This window comes from Typopeltis vanoorti, chromosome 12 (assembly GCF_054136105.1).
Source record: "Typopeltis vanoorti isolate ZY-2024b chromosome 12, IOZ_Tvanoo_1.0, whole genome shotgun sequence".
In the NCBI taxonomy this organism is placed as follows: Eukaryota; Metazoa; Arthropoda; class Arachnida; order Uropygi; family Thelyphonidae; genus Typopeltis; species Typopeltis vanoorti.
The window spans coordinates 26,930,029-26,950,723 of NC_143560.1; the positions used below are offsets into that span (position 1 = coordinate 26,930,029).

The 20,695-nt window shown below is 35.4% G+C and overlaps 1 protein-coding gene across 1 annotated transcript in view; it reads left to right on the plus strand.

The window, feature by feature from the left end:
• xmas (RRM_XMAS2 and SAC3_GANP domain-containing protein xmas) overlaps nt 1-20,695 on the plus strand; it is a 523,534-nt gene that overhangs the window by 342,255 nt on the left and 160,584 nt on the right. Inside the window, exons 19-20 of the mRNA XM_090401436.1 lie at nt 1,947-2,126; nt 12,670-12,915. Coding sequence (XP_090257562.1) covers nt 1,947-2,126; nt 12,670-12,915 — 426 coding nt within the window. The remainder of the gene's footprint in view (nt 1-1,946; nt 2,127-12,669; nt 12,916-20,695) is intronic.

Sequence of the window (20,695 nt, forward strand, 5' to 3'; positions counted from 1 at the left end):
GGGTGCTGCACCAAAATCCTCTCTAGGATTGCTCAGTTCTATCAAGAAGAGGGCAGTCTGGTTAATTAATGATCCCTTTTTCACAGAAGTTTAATTTCTGCCTTGCACATTTTCTACAGATACGTTCATGGACAATGCTCTGCTGGGCCACTATTCTATCTTCACTTTCCTCCAAAATTGTTAGAAGAAGAGCCACTGCTGAAGACCACCTTTTTACAGTCCATCTTGAAACTTATGGAACGAACTTTACTGCCTCCCCTACTCTTACTTCCCCAAAGAATAAAACCTCCAGCTGTTCAAACAAAATGTGAACAGATTCCTTCTTTCTTCTTTTCCTCTTGTCCACACACACACACACACACACACTGCAGTAATTTGTTGTAGGCCTTGTGACCTTTTGTATGTGGGTCACATATTAAAAGAAAAAAAGAACCAGAAATCAAAGTATTATATAAGCAAAGTGGATATTAGATCCAGCATTATTTCAAATATACCACATTCTATATACCACAAAAATACCAGAAAGTATACCACTTTAAAAATAATCATAATATAAAATTCTGAATATTTTTACGTATTGTTTATGTTAGAATGTTTATTAGTTTTAGTTTCATAACACGCATTGTCGGCACTTGCGATGTGCCCGTTATTGAAATTGTTTTGTCAAAAATGATATGTAAAGCAGTTGAAATTTTATGCACTTACTGGATTTGAATAGTTGTGTTACTTTAAACAAATTTATTATATTAAGTTTTGTGAAGACATTCTCTTGTCACTAATGGAGACACCATGTCAGCCATTATATTTAGTTTCTCGCTTGCCATTTTCATGAAGTGCGCATGCTCATTGAGAAAGTTGATGGGTGATTGACAGCTGACAAGAACATTGTTTGGTATCAGATTAATGAGAGTAAACAAGAAGAGTGTTCGGAAAGAAAATTAGAATGCAGGCCGGCAGATATTTAACTTCAGAGGAAGTTAAATTTTTTTTATGTGACAGTCGGAGGAAAATCAATAGTATATTCCGAAAAAGGAATCGTGGAACTTTTAAGTTTTAAAGTGGAATAAGTATTGATAAATAAAAGAAAATGTTGCTATAGATCATTTTAAAAGGAATATTTGAGGAAACGCTAATTGGAAGATTTATAGTAGATTCTGAAAAGTGAATCGTAGAACTGTGAATTTTTTAAAGTGGAAGAGTTAAGACTGTCAATAAGCATTAGTGAATAAAAGAAGAAATTGCTATTTATGTTCTAAAGGAATGTTCGAGAAAACTCTGATTAGGAAGTTTCATCTGTCTTAAGGGTGCCGGATCTAACTGTTATTTCTACTAAAAAGAGACAGAATTGAGTCAGGAAGATTTAATGTGTGCTACATGAGTGATAAAAAAAAGCATCCTGTGAAAATGAAGAATAAAGTCATACATCTTCGGTAAAGGGCCTTGATAGAGAGAGAAACTGGCTTTGAGCATTTGTCATTGTGAAAACAAAGTGTTTAGTCTAGTCTTAAGTGTAAGTTTATTTTTAAAAGGCCTTGGATCCAATTAATTTGTAGTTGGTTATGTAATATTTGTTTGAAGTGTATATATATTGTTTTTGTTATATTAAATGTATTTATTTTGTATTTTGGTCTTGAGGCAGTGAATTATTTGGATTCTGAAAGAAATAGTAAAAAATAGGTCATTGCACCAATCGGAGTGAACCCTTGTGCATATAATAATATATAGGTACACTCAGAAATAAATTTAAAATAATTGTTGAACAGAGATCATTTCTATATACAGGATTAAATTAATAAAAATCCTATATTTAAATAATGGCGCAGCCGGTAGGATTAATATTATGATAATATCCTCTGTATAAAAATCACTCTATTTTTACACCATGTTAGTTTAGCTGACTTTTATCTATTCTTAAGTCACATGGTTTTCTTTTTCCTTTTGTATAGGTAAGAGTATGCAGCCTATATCATAAAGAACTGGATAACCTTAATGTAAAAGTAGCTATATGCATAAAAGCTATTCCAGCTGCACTCAGTTGTCCAACAATACTTTGTACAGCAGAACTTGAAGAAACAATGATGGGGGTTTCATCCTTGATTGTGGCTATTTCTTCATCTGCAACACAGGTATTTAGAAAGTCTGATTAAACATTATTATACTAAATTAATTTTTAGGATAACCTGATGAGTTTACAGTGCGTATCTCTGGAAATTTAGGCATCAACACAGTATTACACAACCATTTCAACTATGATGCCAAAATACTAATTTAGCATTAAAGTATATTCTGCATTAATGTTCAAATTAATAAAGAAAAGAAAAAAATTAATGAAAACTAAATATTGCTTGGCTGTATGCACTTCCAGACTATAACATTAAAAGATGATATTTTATGTTGGAACATCAGCATATTTAAATAACAGCTTGAATTCAATATAACATAGATTGTATTAGTGTCTGAAAAGTATCTAGGTAATTTGGAGCCACTCATATATATGGTTTTGTGAGTCATGATTATATGAGTAATCATACTAATTTTGTGTGAAGTGTGACTTGAATGCAGAATTGATGGGCAGTGATGTATCATTAACAGATTTCTTCGGCGATGTCAGGAACTAGTTCGGCTGCGACAAATCAGCATACACTTGGATTGGTACTCTTGTCGAAGAATTTCACTGAAGGATATCTTGTAATACTGTCAGTGAACTCCCAATGATCTCCAGAACTACTGCTCTCGGAACTGCGACTCTTCCCCTCCTCGCGAAACGGTTGCTACCGCAACCAAAAAAGAGAGAAAGAGCTTTCGTCCCTCAATCTCCACCTTTCATATCATTTGCCGTCCCTTGACCTTCCTTACCAAAATTTTCTGGATTTACTGAAAGTGTCCTTATCACTCACGCTTATGTTAGGTTTTGGCAGCAAAACTCATATAATCTGGTAACCTTTGAGACTGTTGTTGACCTTCTGTTTACTAGCCTAATCCTGTCTGATCTTCTTTGTTGCAATTGCTTATGGTTCTACATATGCAATTGCAACATTCAGTTATTCTTACATTATATTACAAATTTTATTACATCACAGTAGTTTATATATACTTTTAATTATAAGTATTTTATGTGTTTTATGGCCCATGTAAAATCGATATAGGTGAAAAATATTTATATTTTTCACCACAAGAGATTTTACAGTGGTACACATATGGTGAATGCCACAGCAGAGAGTAGAGGAGGATACAAAGCAGTGGAATGGTAGAAGAATGAAGGCAGAAGTGTAAAGAAGCTAGAATGAAAGATATGAAAACCAGTGAGGAGATTAAGTCAACATTGAATGACTGCAGTGGAATGGTGGAAAGTAGTGTAGTGCTGTAGGACTGGTGAAAAATGTCTGAGAGGAGCAGTGATAGGAAGAGTGACTGAAGCTGTGGATAGGAAATACAGAGGAGCTGACCATAGGAACAAATAATTTGCCAAGAAGTGTGAATGAAGTAGCATGGAATTTGCAAGTGTTGCTAGAAATAGTGAAATGGAAGAGTTTGAGGGTGAGAATTGTGTGTTGGCAAGTAATGATAGTAGAGATCCAAAGAGAAGAGAAGAGCAGTGATTATGAATGGCATAATAGCTAGAATGTTCAGGAAGTGAGGATTTCAGTATATGGATGTATGGGAGAAATTTGAAGGTAAGCTGGTCTGCATTTGAGTGAGAGTGTGGTAGTTGGAAGGTGGGTAGGTTGATGATAATAGGATGAAAGTGTGTGTGGCCACTTAGGAAAATGAAAACTAGATGGTAGGACTGTGAGTGTAAAATACGCGAGATAAAGGACGAAGGACACGGATGCAGACTTATGTTAGGGTAAGGAATTGTGGAAAGGATAGGGTAACTAGGGGAAAACTGCTGCTCTTATAGTCCTCTTGTAGAGGGCTATACAAGGGCTATTAGGAATAAGGCTGCAGACTTTGTATCCTTGATACAGTCAGTCTGTGCTGAGTATGAAGCTGGGTCTAACTTCATTAAGACCAATAGCAGAAAACTTGTCTTCTGTGTGAATGGAACATGCTTTCTGGTCCTTGCAAAGGCCATTGGATGCAACTTCTGCTCACTTGTGCCATCCAGATGGTACAACTGTTACAGTGACCTCCTGGCATCACTCTTTGTTTTTAGCTCCTGTATAGATGACCAAGACCAATTGTCTCTTACCATAACAGAAACTGAGCACCACATGCCTCATGATTTTTCAGCAAAAAAGAGATCAGATGAATGCAAAACAACTTATAACAAGTTATAAAAACAACTTATAAAAAGTCTGCTTTTTTTTTTATTGTACTCAAACATTGTTACTCCCAAGCTAACACCTGTCCTGCATCATCTCTACAATCTTCTGTATTTAGCTCTGGCAGTTATCCAAGTGCATGGAAGCAAGCATATATCTAGTCTGTTCCAAAAAAAGGGTGATAAAAGTCAACTGTCAGCTACTAACCAATTGCTATCACTTCAATCCTCTCCAAAGAAGTTGAACGGAGAAAGTTATCTCATCTTCTCTGCTGCCTAGAGATCTAGCAGTTAATCAGTGACCACCAGTATGGATTCTGCCAATTAAGTGGCATAGTTGGCCTTTTAGCCTATATCACCCAATACTGAACACATTCAATGGAAAGGTTTGGAGAAACATGCTATCATTCTTGACATTATGAAAGCTTTTGATTGTGTCTGGCATCGAGGCCTGTTAAGCACTATCCAGTTTACAGAGGTGGCAGCCTATCTGCTTCTCTATATAAGTAGACAGTCAGCTCTCTCTCCAGTCATTCACTGCATGCATGATGAATGGCTTCCTCTCTTTGAGCTTTGTCACCAATGTAGGAGTTCCTCAGAACTCTGCTCTATCACCTACCCTCTTTCCCTTGTACATTAATGATTTATTCTCAGTCACCACTAATATCATCCACAGCTTTGCTCATGATAGTTAAATCCATTAATCCTGCAAGTTGGATAAACCATTCACCATGCATGCAGTGCTTAGACACCTGAAGCTTCAAGATCATCTGCAACCAGTGCCTTAACTCCAATCTCCATATCATCCACAGTGGTGCGACCACAACCTGATCACCTGCAGTGCTATTAGAATAGGAGCTTGCATTTTCTCTGACAAAAGAGACCTCATACCAATCTACCTTTACCCTTAGTAATACAAAAATCAACAGACAGATCAGATCTCCCTACCATCACTGATATTTATAGCAGTGAAGGTATAGCACATCACATCAATAGCTTCTTCAACTGCTAAAAATATTTTTCTCATAAAAGGGACTTCATATCTAATGCTGCCCTTAGTAATACATGAATCACCAGATAGATCTGTCTGCACTGCCATTTGCCTCTAGACTCTCCTGGAATAAACATATCACATTAGTAGCTTCCTCAGTTTCTAAAAACTTGGGCATTCTCTTCTGCTCAAGATGCTATTTTCACCTATTCAGCTACTAAATCTATACAAACCCCAAATCTTCCCATCCTTAGAATACTGCTTACATGTTTGGGTAGTGCACCTAACCCAACCTAGAAATTCTTAATGCTGTGCAGAGGGAAGCAATTCAACTCATAGATGATCCCTCCTCACAGACTCACTTCAGCTTCTATCTCATGCATGTGTTGCAGCTCTTTTAAAGGTACTTCCATGGTCGCTACCCCAGTGGACTTGCAACCATCATTCCTTCACTTTTTTTTGTTGAACTAATTAAAACAAAGAGCAGCAACTGCCCAACATCCCTTTTCAGTAGAGCTGCAACACACTGAACCTACTTCTAATCTTCATCTCTTATTCCATCTACCCTGTTCTGTGAATCAGCCCTCCTCATGAATTGTTTCCAAACAACTATAAACCCCCAACTCTTCAAGAAAAATGTCAGTAAATTTCTATTCAAACTCCCCCCCCTCAACACACATGGTTCTGATGTGCTTATAGGTTCTTCTGCTTCTCATCTATGGGATTGGTATTAAAAGAAGTCAATGGACATCCCTATGAGCAAGGAGCATCAGCTGTGTAACAAGTTACGTGTGTGTAGCTGATACAAATTGGAAGTATATGATGTTGCCAGGTCAGTTCAACTGTATCTGGTTAAAATGGCTATGAGAGGAGACCTGGCAGAGATTGAAACAGGCATTGTGATAAGATGCCATGTTTCAGGTCTACTTGTTAGGCAAATCGTTGACAAATTGGGCCATCCCAGTGCAACAATTAGTGATACCATAATGAGTTGGAAGTGTAGGGATTCAACTGCACGAGTACCACATGCAGTGGATGACCCACACACTCATTGAACGTAACCATATGGTGCATTGAAGGATAATCTGTAAAAAAACACCATTTGTCGACATTTTGAATGTAGAGTTCCGGGCATAGATTGAAACATGAATTTGTACACAAACATTCAAAACTGAGGCTCACAACATGGGTTTCCATGGAAAGACCACAATATGCAAGCCCCATATTACCTGATCTAACATGCAGTGTCATCTTCAGAGTGGTGCAAAAAGCATGTACAGTGGAATGCGGAAGATTGTAAAGCTGTGTTATGGATCGATGAATCACACTACACCCTCTACTGAGTAGACGAATGGGTGCGGGTATGGTGATGCTGGTGAACATCTCTTATCAGAATGTGTAACCCAACTATGAAATTTGGAGAAGGCGATGTGATGTATGGTTCTGCTTTTCCTGGTTTTGCCTCAGACTTCTGTTTGTGGTGCCATGAACATTGAACTCCAAAAAGCATATGCAATGCTTCATGATTTGTGGCTTTTCTATGGAACTGACCATTGTCTATTTCAGCAAGACAATCACTGTGTCATATGGATGCTGCTGCAACTGCAGGGTTTATGGACATGAACGTCATCACACTTGACTGGCCTCCACAGACCCTTGATCTCAATCCTATTGAACATCTGTGGGGTGAACTAGAGCATCGGGTGAGGTCAAGGGACATCTGCTCCACAGCAGTCCAGGACCTCATTACATGCCTACAAGATAATGATAATACAATTGATAACTGCAGGTGAACCCTAATATTGGGTATATCCATCTTTGACTTTAATCACCTCCTGCAGCCTTTGAGGGAGGTTTTCCACCAATGTGTGGCAAACATTAGGTAGAATTTGTTTCCATTACTCCATCAAAGCAGCACTCAGTTCAGCAACAGATCAAGGACATGCTTCTTTGAACCTCAGTCACTGCTCCAATTCATCCCACAGGTGTTCGATGAGGTCAATACTCTGCATAGCCCAGGGCAGTCATTTAACACCCATCTCTTCATACCATTCCGTAACAGCTGCAGCTTTGTAGCATGGGGCATTATCATCTTGATAGTAACACAAGTCTATTCAATAAAAACTCTACAATATAGGTAGCACCTGATTATCCAGAATATCAAGGTACTGAGCTGCCTTCATGGAACTGCAGACAATGATCCACTCCAAACCAGCTGAATGCATCCCACACCATTACTCCTCCACCACCAAACTTTACTGTGGGTACAACACACGCAAGATGTAGTTTCAACACATTATGATAACAAGCATTCATCATGCTGACTTCATACTGACACCCTGCCATCAGACTGAAAAATAGGTGAATCTTGATTCATTGCTCCAGAGTATCATTTTCCTTTTCAATTGTCCAGTTCACACACTCTTTGCACCAGGCCAGATGAGCTGCTTTGTTCGTTGTTATGATGTTGTTGTTTGGCTTGTGTGCTGATCCTCTTCCATGGAAATCCAGTAAATGGAGTTTCAGTTGTAGCTGGTTCTTGCTTGCCACCCTTTTTAACACCCTGCTGTCCCTATCAGTCATTTTCAGCGCTGCCCTGGGTATTTTCCTACACTAATGATGCCAGAACATCTTTTGTTGATCACATCACCAACCATTGATTTTGGATGCTCAAGTTGAGCAGCAGCAGTGGCACGTTTATTATAGTCTAACCAAGTGAAAAATAAACTTTCAACATCTTTCTCTAAATCCAGAGTAATTTATTAAAAAGGTGGCACACCGTTTGGCAACTCCTATAGGTAAAGATGACCTTGCTATTGCTTCTGCCTGGTATCTCCACTTCTGGGCCCGGCTCCCACTGAAGAGACCTCAATAAAGGTCGAAACTAGTCTGGGTAGTGGCCCTTCCCTTAATACATAACATTATACATATCTGTAAGGAGATGTGTTTTGCATTATGGGAGATACTGAGATAGGAGTGATGTTAGCTTGGTCCACCTTTGCTACTAGTTGCCCGGCGTTGTACTACCTTACCAGTCCTGAATATATTTTCAGGTGCAAACTTTGTTTGCTCACACTTGGATAAAGGATTAAACTAAATTTATTACGTATGGACATACAGATGAGTAAGTTATTTTTGAAGATGTAGTTCAGTTTCCCAAATGAATACCCAACTAACTGTATTCTTCTTTTAATTTTGCTCTGTAATCCACTTTCAATGTCAAAATGTTGCACTAAGTACACATAAGAGGAAACTATTTCTATTGGCTCATCATAAAGTTTTATTGTTTTTGCTCTTAAGTACCTATTGAACATAATTTTTGTTTTTTCTCTGTTATTTTAAGACCTATCTTCTTGCTTTCTATGTTCAGTATATTTATCATTTCATACATATTTATATTGTATGAAATTAATACAATATCATCTGCATATCTTAAATTGGTTAAATTTTCACTTTTTATTGTCAGGGCTTTGAAACTCCAGTTAATTTTTTTAATCATCCTCTGAAGTGCTGCTATAAAAATGTTAAGGATATTGAATCTCCCTGTCTCTTTTGTATAGGGATCTTGTTGATTTCTATTTGTTGTCTTATAGTTGCTGTTCCATTTTTGTATATTTCTTTTAGTTCCACATATTCACTTGGTAATGATTTATTTTCTAGAGTTTCTGTTATTACAGAAGTTTTGATGCTGTCAAAGGCTTTTTCATAATCTATAAATGCTAAACAGAGGTTTTGATATTCTTTTGTTTTTTTCCATGATTTTCCTCAGTGCATATATATGGTCAATTGTACTATATCCTTTTTGGAATCCACCCTGCTCTAGTGGTTGTTTTAAATCCAGAATAAGTGTTATTCTGTTAATTATTGTTTTTGTAAATATTTTATGCAGAACTGATAATAAGCTAATTGGTTTGTAATTTTTAGCTTTGTCTCCTTTTTTATAAATTAATGTTAATATTGCATTATTCCAGATTGTAGGTATTTTCCCTTTATCAATTTGTGAGTTGGTAAGGTTTGTTAGATGTTTTATTAATTCCTCACCAGCAATCTTTATTAACTCAATTGGATTTCATCTTCTCCTGGAGCTTCTCCATTTTTCATTTGGTATATAACTTCATGTACTGTTTTATAGGTTATTGATAGTTCAAAATTATTTTCAGTATTGGAGTTACTTCTGTTATTCTGTATAGTGTATGGTTTTATCTGATTCATCTTTATAAAGTTCTTTGTAAAATTCTTCCAGTCTTTTGATAATTCCTTTTGGATTTCTTGTTACTGTACCATTATTTTCTTTTGTTACTATTAAGTATTTGTTTCCAGTCATCAGGCTTCTTCTTCTTAGAATTTCCATATTTTTGTTATTAACAAAGTTTCAGAATCCATACACATATTCCTTACCTGCTCTTCCCCCCCCCCCCTCACCTTCACATGGTCAACTTTGTCTATAGTAAACACATAAAGAACATAAGAATAGTTTGTTATATCAGATAGTTTGCTACAGTGCCATTTTTTTTAGAATAACACTGTGCCTATGGTACTTTATTCTGAATTTTCAGTAGTTATAGCAGTATTTTATAGAGTCAAGTATTTCTTTCTGATATTTCCATATCTGCTCAGAGCTGTTTGATACTCTTAGCTATTAAGCATGCTCATCACCACACAACATGAAACAAGAGTCATACAGTGGCTACCATCAGTTCACATCAGGTTATACTGATATATAACAAAAGAAAACTATTCCAGTAAGATAAATTTATATACAGTTTCAGCAATATGTACACAGTTCTTCAAATTGTGATTTCAATTGACATCAAGTTTTTATCAGTGCACATAATAAACTTAATAATAACAACAATAACTTTGCATTGAAAATGTGTGTAGAGGCTTAAGTGCTGTGAGGACATCATGTTGGAGGCTTAATGGATTTTTTACAACACTCAAAAAGAATTAAAATAGAATTTAATACTTCCTATATTTCGTCCTAGTCACTAGGACATCTACGGGGATTACAAAAACAATTAATGTAACATATACACAAATAACAAACAATACTAAGCCCAACCACGTGGGTTCTACGAAAGATCAGCTCCCTCCTCTCTCTCTGCCTGGAGTTTACAAAGTACCCTGTTCCTGTAAGCTGGCGTACTTTGGACAGACAGGCAGATCAGCATCCATCTGTCTAGAGGAACACAAGTCTTACATCTTCAAACACAACTATGGCCATTCAGGCTTGGCTGACCATGTTTTGGACACCACCCACAGGGTATCATGGAAGAAAACCACCATGCTCCACCACAGCAAATTCAAGAAAGAGAGACTTTTCTTAGAAGCAGCAGCAGCTCTCAAAAACCAACCAAATCTCAATAAATACGGTTGCATTAAGCTTCCGAAGATTTGGGAAACACTCATCACCAGAGTTCCCACCTTACATTCCAGGCCACCTACTACTGCCCTTAGAGGGCGCTCTACCTAGATAGGACTTTAGTGTCACCCACGTGGTTGGGCTTAGTATTGTTTGTTATTTGTGTATATGTTACATTAATTGTTTTTGTAATCCCCGTAGATGTCCTAGTGACTAGGACGAAATATAGGAAGTATTAAATTCTATTTTAATTCTTTTTGAGTGTTGTAATAAATCCATTAAGCCTCCAACATGAAGTTTGCATTGAAAAATCTAAGCAAATAAAATATACAAACAAAATTTAAATTCAGAACAAGATTTACAAATTAATATATAACATTTGTGATACTGTTAAAACTAATATAATATCATATAATATCATATGCAGGTTTATTTTTGCAAGATTTTCTTGCCCAGATAATTAAAATAGTCCAGGCATAGTGGAATCAGTACATGTGTGTATATAGATGGACAGAATGAATATTGTGAAATGATTGACTCTGACACCACTCTAAGAGTTTTTTAAATCACTAAATAAATACTCTATAATTCTGCTAATGAGCAATGCATATATCAGTACTTCTTCATCAGCAATTCATATATCAGTTCTTTTTCTAGTCAGTGCTTACCACAGTAAATTCTTCAAAATCTTGACTGGTAATACCAAGCAGTGATCCTTCCATTTTTGCAAGGTCAGTATCAATGCTGATCTTCTTCAAACCAGGAAAATTTGCTCACTTCAAGTTATATAAAATTAATATGACTATAATTCCACCAGTTAGTGACATAAACCTAAATTAACTTTCATTTAAATGAACATTACTTAATGTCAGCTAGCAGGTTAAAACCTGTATTTTTTCTTTTGACTGACTGATTATAATGCTCTTTACTTTCCTTCATTCTTCTTTCAACTTCCCCAGATAATCTGCATAAATTTTCAAAATAGGAAATAATATTTATAAATTTCCATGTCATAAAGGGATTTGAACATGCAGTGTGTCAGGAGAGAAGTGTCACTGAGCTTATTTAAATGTTTATGGACTTTATATAATTCACTTTCCTTTCCAGTGGGGAAAAAACTTATGACAGCTATCTCTAATCTGTAGTATTGTAATAATATGGTGGTCGAGCATTTTGTTACTTGTACTGGAAATTTGACTTCTGTTATTGAGTTAGCCCTGTATTACCACATGTGATACAGGGCTAACTACTCGTGATTACAACTCGTGAGGTCTCGTTAACTGTAATCCAGAGGGTGCTAGCTGTGGAGAAGAGCAGACTCTTCTTCTGCTTTGTAGAACCAAGGTTCAATCCAGTGCTATTTCATAGTGGAACTAGAGATCCAGTAAACTGAGGTAGTCTGGATAGAGCAATGAGAGATCTTTTCATATAACTAATCAGGTTCGTAGAACACTGATAGTTCTTATTTAACTCTAATAGTTTTTGAAAATGGTAGATAGGAAGTTAGTAATGATGTAAATTTTTCATGTAGTACTATCATATCCTGTACACCCCTTGAGGGTATATATCAGGAATTTGATGATGATAGTTTTTATAAAAATTGTGGCTTTTTTTTTTTCATTCAGTAATTCCGTGTATTGTATGTGAAGTCACTTGCTCTCAGTACAAGCAGCATAGTTACAAAGATATTTCGTATGCATGCTTTTCTTTTTTTTACACTTAAAACTAAATGAAAAATCTTACCACAGAAGTTTTATAATTATTCTTGCATGATCTGAAATTGAATTTTCAATGAATTCATCTTTATATAATTAACATTAATCACTCTGAAATCCTTGGATTTGCTTCATAACATGTATATTTCATATAATATTATATTGTAAATTCATCAATTACATAAATAGTATTGAACCACTATATTTATCACATTTTACTAACTACTGTAGTTTTGTAGGCTATTAATTAGCCATTATAAATAAATGACAAAAACATAAGGATAGTAATGAAGTTAATTAAATAGCTGATCTTAATTAGCATTCTTTTTTATTTTAGTTATTTTTAAAAAAGTGCAGCAAGCAACTGAAGCAATTGCTGAATATAAAAAAGAAGTTTCCACCGATACCTTTGTGCATATTGATACTGAAAGTTGGAACAAAAACAGATGCTGATTTTTCAAATACATGTACAAACTGGATTCAGGAGTTAGATTTGGAATTCCTAAAAATGGATTGCTTGGTATCAGACTATTGCATAATTCATCTTGAAAGTGATATGAATTGTCCTTCTGCTTCACAAAAAGTAAGTACACTATTGACTAATTCTTACATTCTAAAGAGATGTATTTATATTCAGAACTAATAAATATATAATAATATATATAATAAATAAATAATAATACAGAACCTATATACAGCTACTGTAGTAAACTAAACTTGGTTAATTTTAGTTGTGATTAATAAGACATCATTGAGTCAGTCATATAATCATGGTAAACCATCTGATTGGGCAAAATATCTGTCATACTGCATCTTAGATTTATTCATGGTTTTCGCACTCACCAAGTATTATTTTTGGTAGTTGTATCTTTCATTCTTCATTTTAAAAAAAATCTATCCCTTGCTTCCTTGGTTGCAGTATTCTTATAAACCTTCCATTTATGATTTTATCCTCTCTCAATGATTCTTTCTGGTCGGAAAGACTGGGTTCAAATTCCATCTAGAATGCCAAGAACCTTTATAAAGGTTTTTCCCTGAAGGTGAGTTAGCTAATCTCATACAGGGATGATAGGGTTTTAACTCCTGGGGAAAAAAAAAAAAAACTCAGATTTTTTTTCTCTTAAAAAAAACTGGCAAACTGGTCAGAACACATGATATTAACAGGCATAATACATTGACCTCATAGTCTCTGAGTCTTTGTCTGTAATCTTAAATAACAATAATAACATCATATCCTTCCTCACTCTGAAAAATCCTTTTAGTATTAATCTTGCACAATCTTGACTCTGACTTAAACATCTCTAACATATCTTCTGCTTCTCCTCCTCTGTCTACTCACTGGATCCTACATGTACCTTCTCCAGTGTCTCATCACCACTACCATAGAAACTAGGTAATTTACTATGTTTATGCACAGTATTCCAGATAAGACTGAACAATGCCTTATGCAGAGGATAACGGTCTTGCCATCTCTGCTTGTCCTTTCCCTTGTAATAGTCCTGTCAACTTCCATCCCTAGATCTAGAAGCTCATCCACCTGGATCACATTTCTACCAGCACAAGACACAGCAGTTATACACTTTTGGAGTACAAACCTTTCACTTAAAAATATTAAACAGTAACAGCACATATCTGTCTAACCAAAAGATCTGTTTAAATCTTTAGGAAAGGACATATCATCAACATCACTTCTTATTACTCTTCCCATTTTCATCAGCTGCAAACAGCTCTATATATCCCCTACCATTCCACTTACAGTTTCATTATTATCATCATCATCAATTTCCTGATATGTACCCCCAAGGGGTGTTCAGGTTACTATGACAGGGCTACATGATTAAGTTTGCATTATTATTAATCATATCAACAATTTTCCTCCAAATCAGTCTATTACTTGTGAGCACTCCAATATTGTCATATCTAACATTTCATGCTTCTAAGACATTTCTAACTAAATCAATTCACCTAGACCTTGGTCTTCCTCTGGGGGTCTTTCCTGCCATCTTGGCATCAAATGCCTGTTTTGCTAAGCTTTCCATTCTATTTACCATTCTATTTAAGTGGCCATACCACCTTAGATTAACTCTGCTGACACATCCTTGAATTCTAATAATGTTGAGGTCCTTTCTAATATCTTTGTGTTTTTCCTATGATTCTGCCATTGATGCACTCCCCTATTTTTCTCAGAACCCTGATATCTCTGGTCTCTAGGTCTTTGATTAAGTTCTTTATATCTAACCCAACTCTCAGATCCATAACTTAAAACTGGTTTACACACTGCCTTGCATACTGCTAATTTGGTGTTTTGGCTAATTTTGCTCATATTCCATATAAATTTATTCAGCTGGCTACCCACCATACCAGCTTTGCTTATTCTGCTCTCTATTTCCAGATTTAACCTGCCATCTTCACTAAAAACTGTGCCTAAATAGTTGAAATATTTTACTTGTTCTATAGGGAGTCAGCAAGTTTGAGTACCTGGGATACATTATTAATGTGAAGAATTGCTGTTCAGAAGACGTCAGAAGAAGATTATCATCATTAAATTCCTGATATTTACCCCCCTAGGGGTGTTCAGGATATGATAGTACTGCATTAAAAATTTACACCATTACTAACTTCCTACCTACAATTTTCCTCCAAATCAATCTGTTACCTGTCAAGACATCAACATTATCAGATCTTATATTTCTATCTTCTAAGGCACTTTTTACTGTGTCAATCCACCTATATCTTCATCTTCCTCTGGGTCTTTTTCCTGCCAACCTGGCAAAGAACATTTATTTTGCTAATCTTTCCTCTCCCATTCTGTTTAAGTGACCATACCACCTGAGATTAGCTCAGCTATCACATTCTTGGATGCTAACAATATTAAGTTCTTTCCTAATATCCTCGTTTTTAATATAACATATCTGTGGTCTCTAGTCATTCATCAAGTGTTTTATTTCTAACCCAGCTCTCAGATCCATAAGTTAAAATTGGTTTGAACACTGTCTTCTATACAGCTAATTTAGTGTTTTGACTAATTTCTCTCTTATTCCATATAAATTTATTCAGTTGTCTTCCTACCATACCAGCTTTGCTTATTCTGTTATGTACTTCCATATTTAATTTACCATCTTCATTAAAAATCATGCCTAAGTAGCTGAAATCTTTTACTTGTTCTATAGGTTCTCAATTCAAAATACAGTTGATATTTTCAGTGTTTCTGCCTGTTTTCAATGTCTTTCTCTTGTTATTGCTGACCTTCATACCAAATCTATTACAAGAGTTATTCAATTTAGTCAGGGAATCTTGCAGACTTGTAGCAGATTTCTTTAGAAGATAACATCATCTGCATAAAGAGCTGAGATTAAAATCTCCAATTTTGATATCAGGTTTAATACCACTTTCCTTCATAATGTGATCCATATAGATAATAAATAACAGAGGGATAATGTATATCCTTGTCTGACACCAGATTTAACATAAAACTATCTTCCTGTACTTCCTTCAATTCTTACTGCTGACTTACAACTCAAATAAAGAATAAGTTGCTTGATATAATGCTCCATTGACACCATATAACTGTAACGTATTGAACAACTTCTCTCTTGGCACCCTGTCATACACCTTTTCCAGATTATACAAAACTTAAATACAGATCTTTGTTATATTCCCACGATTTCTCAACTATTTGTCATAACATGAAAATTTGATCCTGACAGTCTCTATTTGGCCTGAATCAAGCTTCCCTTCCACAATCGCTCTCAACCGTTTCTCAAGTATACTTGAAAATCTTAAATAAATCTTACCAGGAACACTCAGTAGGGAAATACCTCTGTAATTCTCATGTTTAGTTTTATTTCCCTTTTTATATATGGGTACTATTAGAGCTCTACTCCAATCATCGGGAATTCGTCCCTTTGTCCAGGCCTTCTGAACTATGCAGTGCAGCCACTGTAAAACTTGTATACCTCCCAACTGAGCATTTCTGGTCGAATATCATCTACTCCCACTGCCTTTCCACATTTCAGGCTTTTGATGGCTTTTTCTACTTCAAGTATGGATATATATTTCTGATTGCATGTCTGTTGAGTATTTTTTACTACTGCTTGTTTCATTTAGCAATTTTTTGAAGTAATTGCATCATACAACAAGGATATCTTTTTCTCCAGTTTTCATATCACCTTTGTCATCTCTAATTCCTTTTACAGCACTCTTTCCTCTGTTTCTGAGCTTTTTCAACAGCTTCCAGAATATTTTGCCACCTTCTTGATATTTATTTTCTATGTTCTTACCAAAGTCTTCCCATGACTTTTGTTTAGCTAGTTTTACACAGTGTTTAGCTTTCTTACATTTGTCTCTGTATTCTCTAAGAGCACAAGCTGTCTTATTTGTCATGAACTTTTGATATGCTTTCTTCTTTTCTTTCACTGCCTCTTTAACTTCCTATGTCCACCATGGGGTTCTGATTTTTCTATCCTTGCAGACAACCTCACCACATGCCTCTCTGGTTGAATTAATGAATGTTTTCTTCAGGATTTGCCACTGACTCTCAAAGTTTCCTGTTCTCACTCTCTTTCATTTTTTCTTGAATAATGTTTGTGTTTACAGTTTACATCTGAGAGCTGCTCAACTTTTATTTGCTTTAAAACTTTCTTACATGCTCAGGACTAAATGAGGATCACTTCCAATTTCAAATCCTGTACACTCTAGTGTCCTGCACCAGAGAGAAAACATCACTATCAACAATAACATAGTCAATGAGACTTTTCTTATTCCTTACCTCTGCTCTCTCCATGTAAATTTGTGCACATTTTTATGTTGGAATGTTGTGTTAGTAAGTTAGGAGAAGATTAGGAATGGATAAAAGAACAGTAAGACTTGTCTAAAAATCTGGAAGGATGAATCTATCTCCATGGGAACAAAGTTGAGGATTTTGGATGCAGTTTTTTTTTCCAACAGCAACTTATCGATGTGAGATATGGAAGTTAAAGAAATCAGGCAAGAAAGGGATAGCTGCTTTTGATATGTGGTGTTACAGAAGGATGTTGAATATATCATATGCTGAAAGGTGTACAGATGAATGGGTGTTAGAAAAGGTCAGTAGAACTTCAAGACTCCTTAAGGATATTGACAGAAGAAAGTTAAAATATTTTTCCACATAATAAGGATGGAAGGTCTTCTCAGAACAGTAATAGAAGGTAAAGTTCCTGGAAAAAGAGAAGAAGGGGCAGGCTGTAAATAAGATTGATGGATGGTGTTTGTGAAGTGACTGAGCTTTGGAGAGTTGAAGTCTCCAGAAAAGCATACAACAGGACTACATGGCAAGGACTGGCGTGGCACATCACCGAGCATTGGAGACCATACTGCAACTGTGGATGTCCAATGAATAGATGATATGAGATGAGATAGGATCTCCATTCAGAATACAGCCAAAGTTTTCTATGCTCCTGCCTATTTTCATAGTTTTGGCCTTTCTATTGGTTTTCATGCCAAATTTGTTACAGCTGTTATTCAATTTAGTTACAGAATACTGGAGACTTGCACTAAATGTATTGAAGAGTACATCATCATCTGCATAAATCAAAGAGCTAAGTATAACATCTGGAATTCTGCTATCAGGCTTGATGCCACTTTCTTTCATAATGTGATGAACAAGAGTGGAGATAATGTGCATCTTAACCCTTGATTTTACATCAAACCATCTTCCTCTATTTTCTTCAGTTCTAACTGCTGACTGACAACTTAAATATAGACTATGTGCTGCTCTGTATAATGTACCATTCACCCCATATAATTGTGGTGTTTTGAAAATACAATATATACACAAAACACAAGGTAAAATTATTATTTATTAAATATACTGCCATATATTTCATTCTCAAATTAACAGACCATCAGCAGTGGCTTAAAAAACAGTTGTTACAAGGTAGATTGCAAACAATTGATTTATTCGAAATAGAATGAGCCGCGTGATGTTAAATCGGCAGTAGCATTATGCTTTCACCGAACAAAAGGTTAATTATAAAAGTGTAAAATAAATTGCATGTATTGCATATATATATATAATTTATAAAATCATAGTAAACAGATCATCACATAGAGGTAGTATCTAGTTGGCTTCTTAAGACCTTATGTTTTTATAAAATATCATTATTGCTCATAGGTGAGTGTTAATCTTTAGAAGAGGGAAAATACTTCGAGAGTTTATTAGTAGGAATAAAAGTCACTACTAAATCATATTTCTTCAGAATTCTTGAAATCAGTTCTGATTTCAAGTTCTGATACTTAAACATTTCTGTTTGAATAGTTAAAAATTAGTTTAAAAAAAAAAACTTTAATGACGTGTTATTCGAATCAAACTTTCCCATATTTTTCATAAAGATAGGCTGTCATTCCGATTCAAGTTAGGGTGGTGAAGCAAGGCCACAGCACTCTCCTTAAATAGGTATTCAAATTTGTACCAACATCTATGTAGAAGCCGTGTTTCAGACCAAAGAATGTTGTGGTCTGCTTCTATTCCATGTTGAGCTAATCCAGATTTATTGGATTTTTTGTGGAAAATATATGATTGATGTTCTTGTATTCTTTTTGCTATTGAGCATCTAGTTTGTCTGAAGTAGGAAAGATGGCATTCACATGGAACTTGGTGTGCACCTGGAAGAGACATAGGTGAGTGTTTATCTTTAGAAGAGGGGAAAATACTTCGAGAGTTTATTAATAGGAATAAAAGTCGCTACTAAATCACATTTCTTCAGAATTCTTGAAATCAGTTCTGATTTCAAGTTCTGATACTTAAGCATTTCTGCTTGAATATCATCTACTCCAGCTGTCTTTCCACATTTCAAGTTTTTGATTGCTTTTTCTACCTCTAGTATCGATATGTACTATGTACTCCTCTTTGAATTACTCTTGAAAATTTTCTAGTATGGTTCTGTTACTGCTTGGTTCGTTTAACAGTCTTTCAAAGTAATTGCTCCAGACATCTAGGATATCCTTATCTTCAGTTTTCTTGTCACCTTATCATCTTTGATTCCTTTTACAGTACTCTTTCCTCCATTTCTAAGCTTCTTCAATAGCCTCCAGGACCGGTTTTATCATTAGGCGAACGTAGGCAATCGCATAGGGGCACTAAGACTTCTCTAAGACTTCATTGCCTATATATATATATAGAGACAATGTATAGGGGTGCCTAAATTTTCTTTGCCTAGGGGCATCAGATACTCTTGGACCAACCCTGATAGCCTCCAGAACATTTTGCCATCTTCCTGATATTTATTTTCTATATTCTTACCAAAGTCTTACCATGACTTTTGTTCAGATACTTTTACATTTTTCTCTGTATTCTTTTAGGGCATGTGCTGATTTATTTGCTAAGAACTTTTGGTATGCTTTCTTCTTTTCCAGGACTGCTTCTTTAATTTCTTTTGTCCACTATGATGTTCTTATTTTTCTATCCATGCAGACAACTTCACCATATATATATATATATATATATATATATATATATATATATAGCTGAATCAATCAACATCTTTTTCAGAGTTTGCCACTGAGACTCGGGGTTGTGTTCTTGTTTTCAGTTTGTTTCATTTTTAAGTTGCTCATCTTAAAACTTTCTTGCATATTGTTCTTTTCAATGTGATATCCATTTTTATCTTGCTTAGTACTAAGTAATGGTCACTTTCAATTTCAAATCCTCTGTACACTCTTGTATCCTGAATGAGCATGAAGATATCACTATCAGCAATGACATAGTCAATGAGACTTTTCTTATTTCTTGTGTCTTCTCTCCATGTGAACTTGTGCACATCTTTATGTTGAAACATGGTGTTAGTAATGACTAGTTCATGTCCTGAGCAGAAATCCAGTAAATACTTACCATTATTATTAGCTTTGCACTTTTCTCCAAATTTTCCCAAAATCTTCTTATATGCCTGGTGGGATTCATTTCCTACTCTGCTGTTCAGATCTCCAACAAGGATCACTTGTCCATTTTCTTTATGTCAGCTGCCTGTTAATGGCTTAAAAAATTCCTCCACTTCTTCCTTGGAAGAACCTTCTGTGGGACCATAGGCACAAATAAGTTTCATTGTCCATGTTCCCATTTTGAAGTTTGCCGATATAACTCTGCTTGAAACTGCCTTCCAATCAAGAAGTTTATTGTCATGGCTTAAGATTTTGATTAAGATATTCAAGATGTTCAAAATCTTCTGGAACTGGTGAATGAAGAGAATGAAAAAATGGGATTAAGAATAAATATCACCAAAACTAAATTCATGGTCATAAGCAAGAAACCAATTCTTAATTCATCCATTTCTTTAAATGTGAAAGAAATAGAAAGAGTGGCAAAATTTAAATATCTTGGCTGGTTAAAT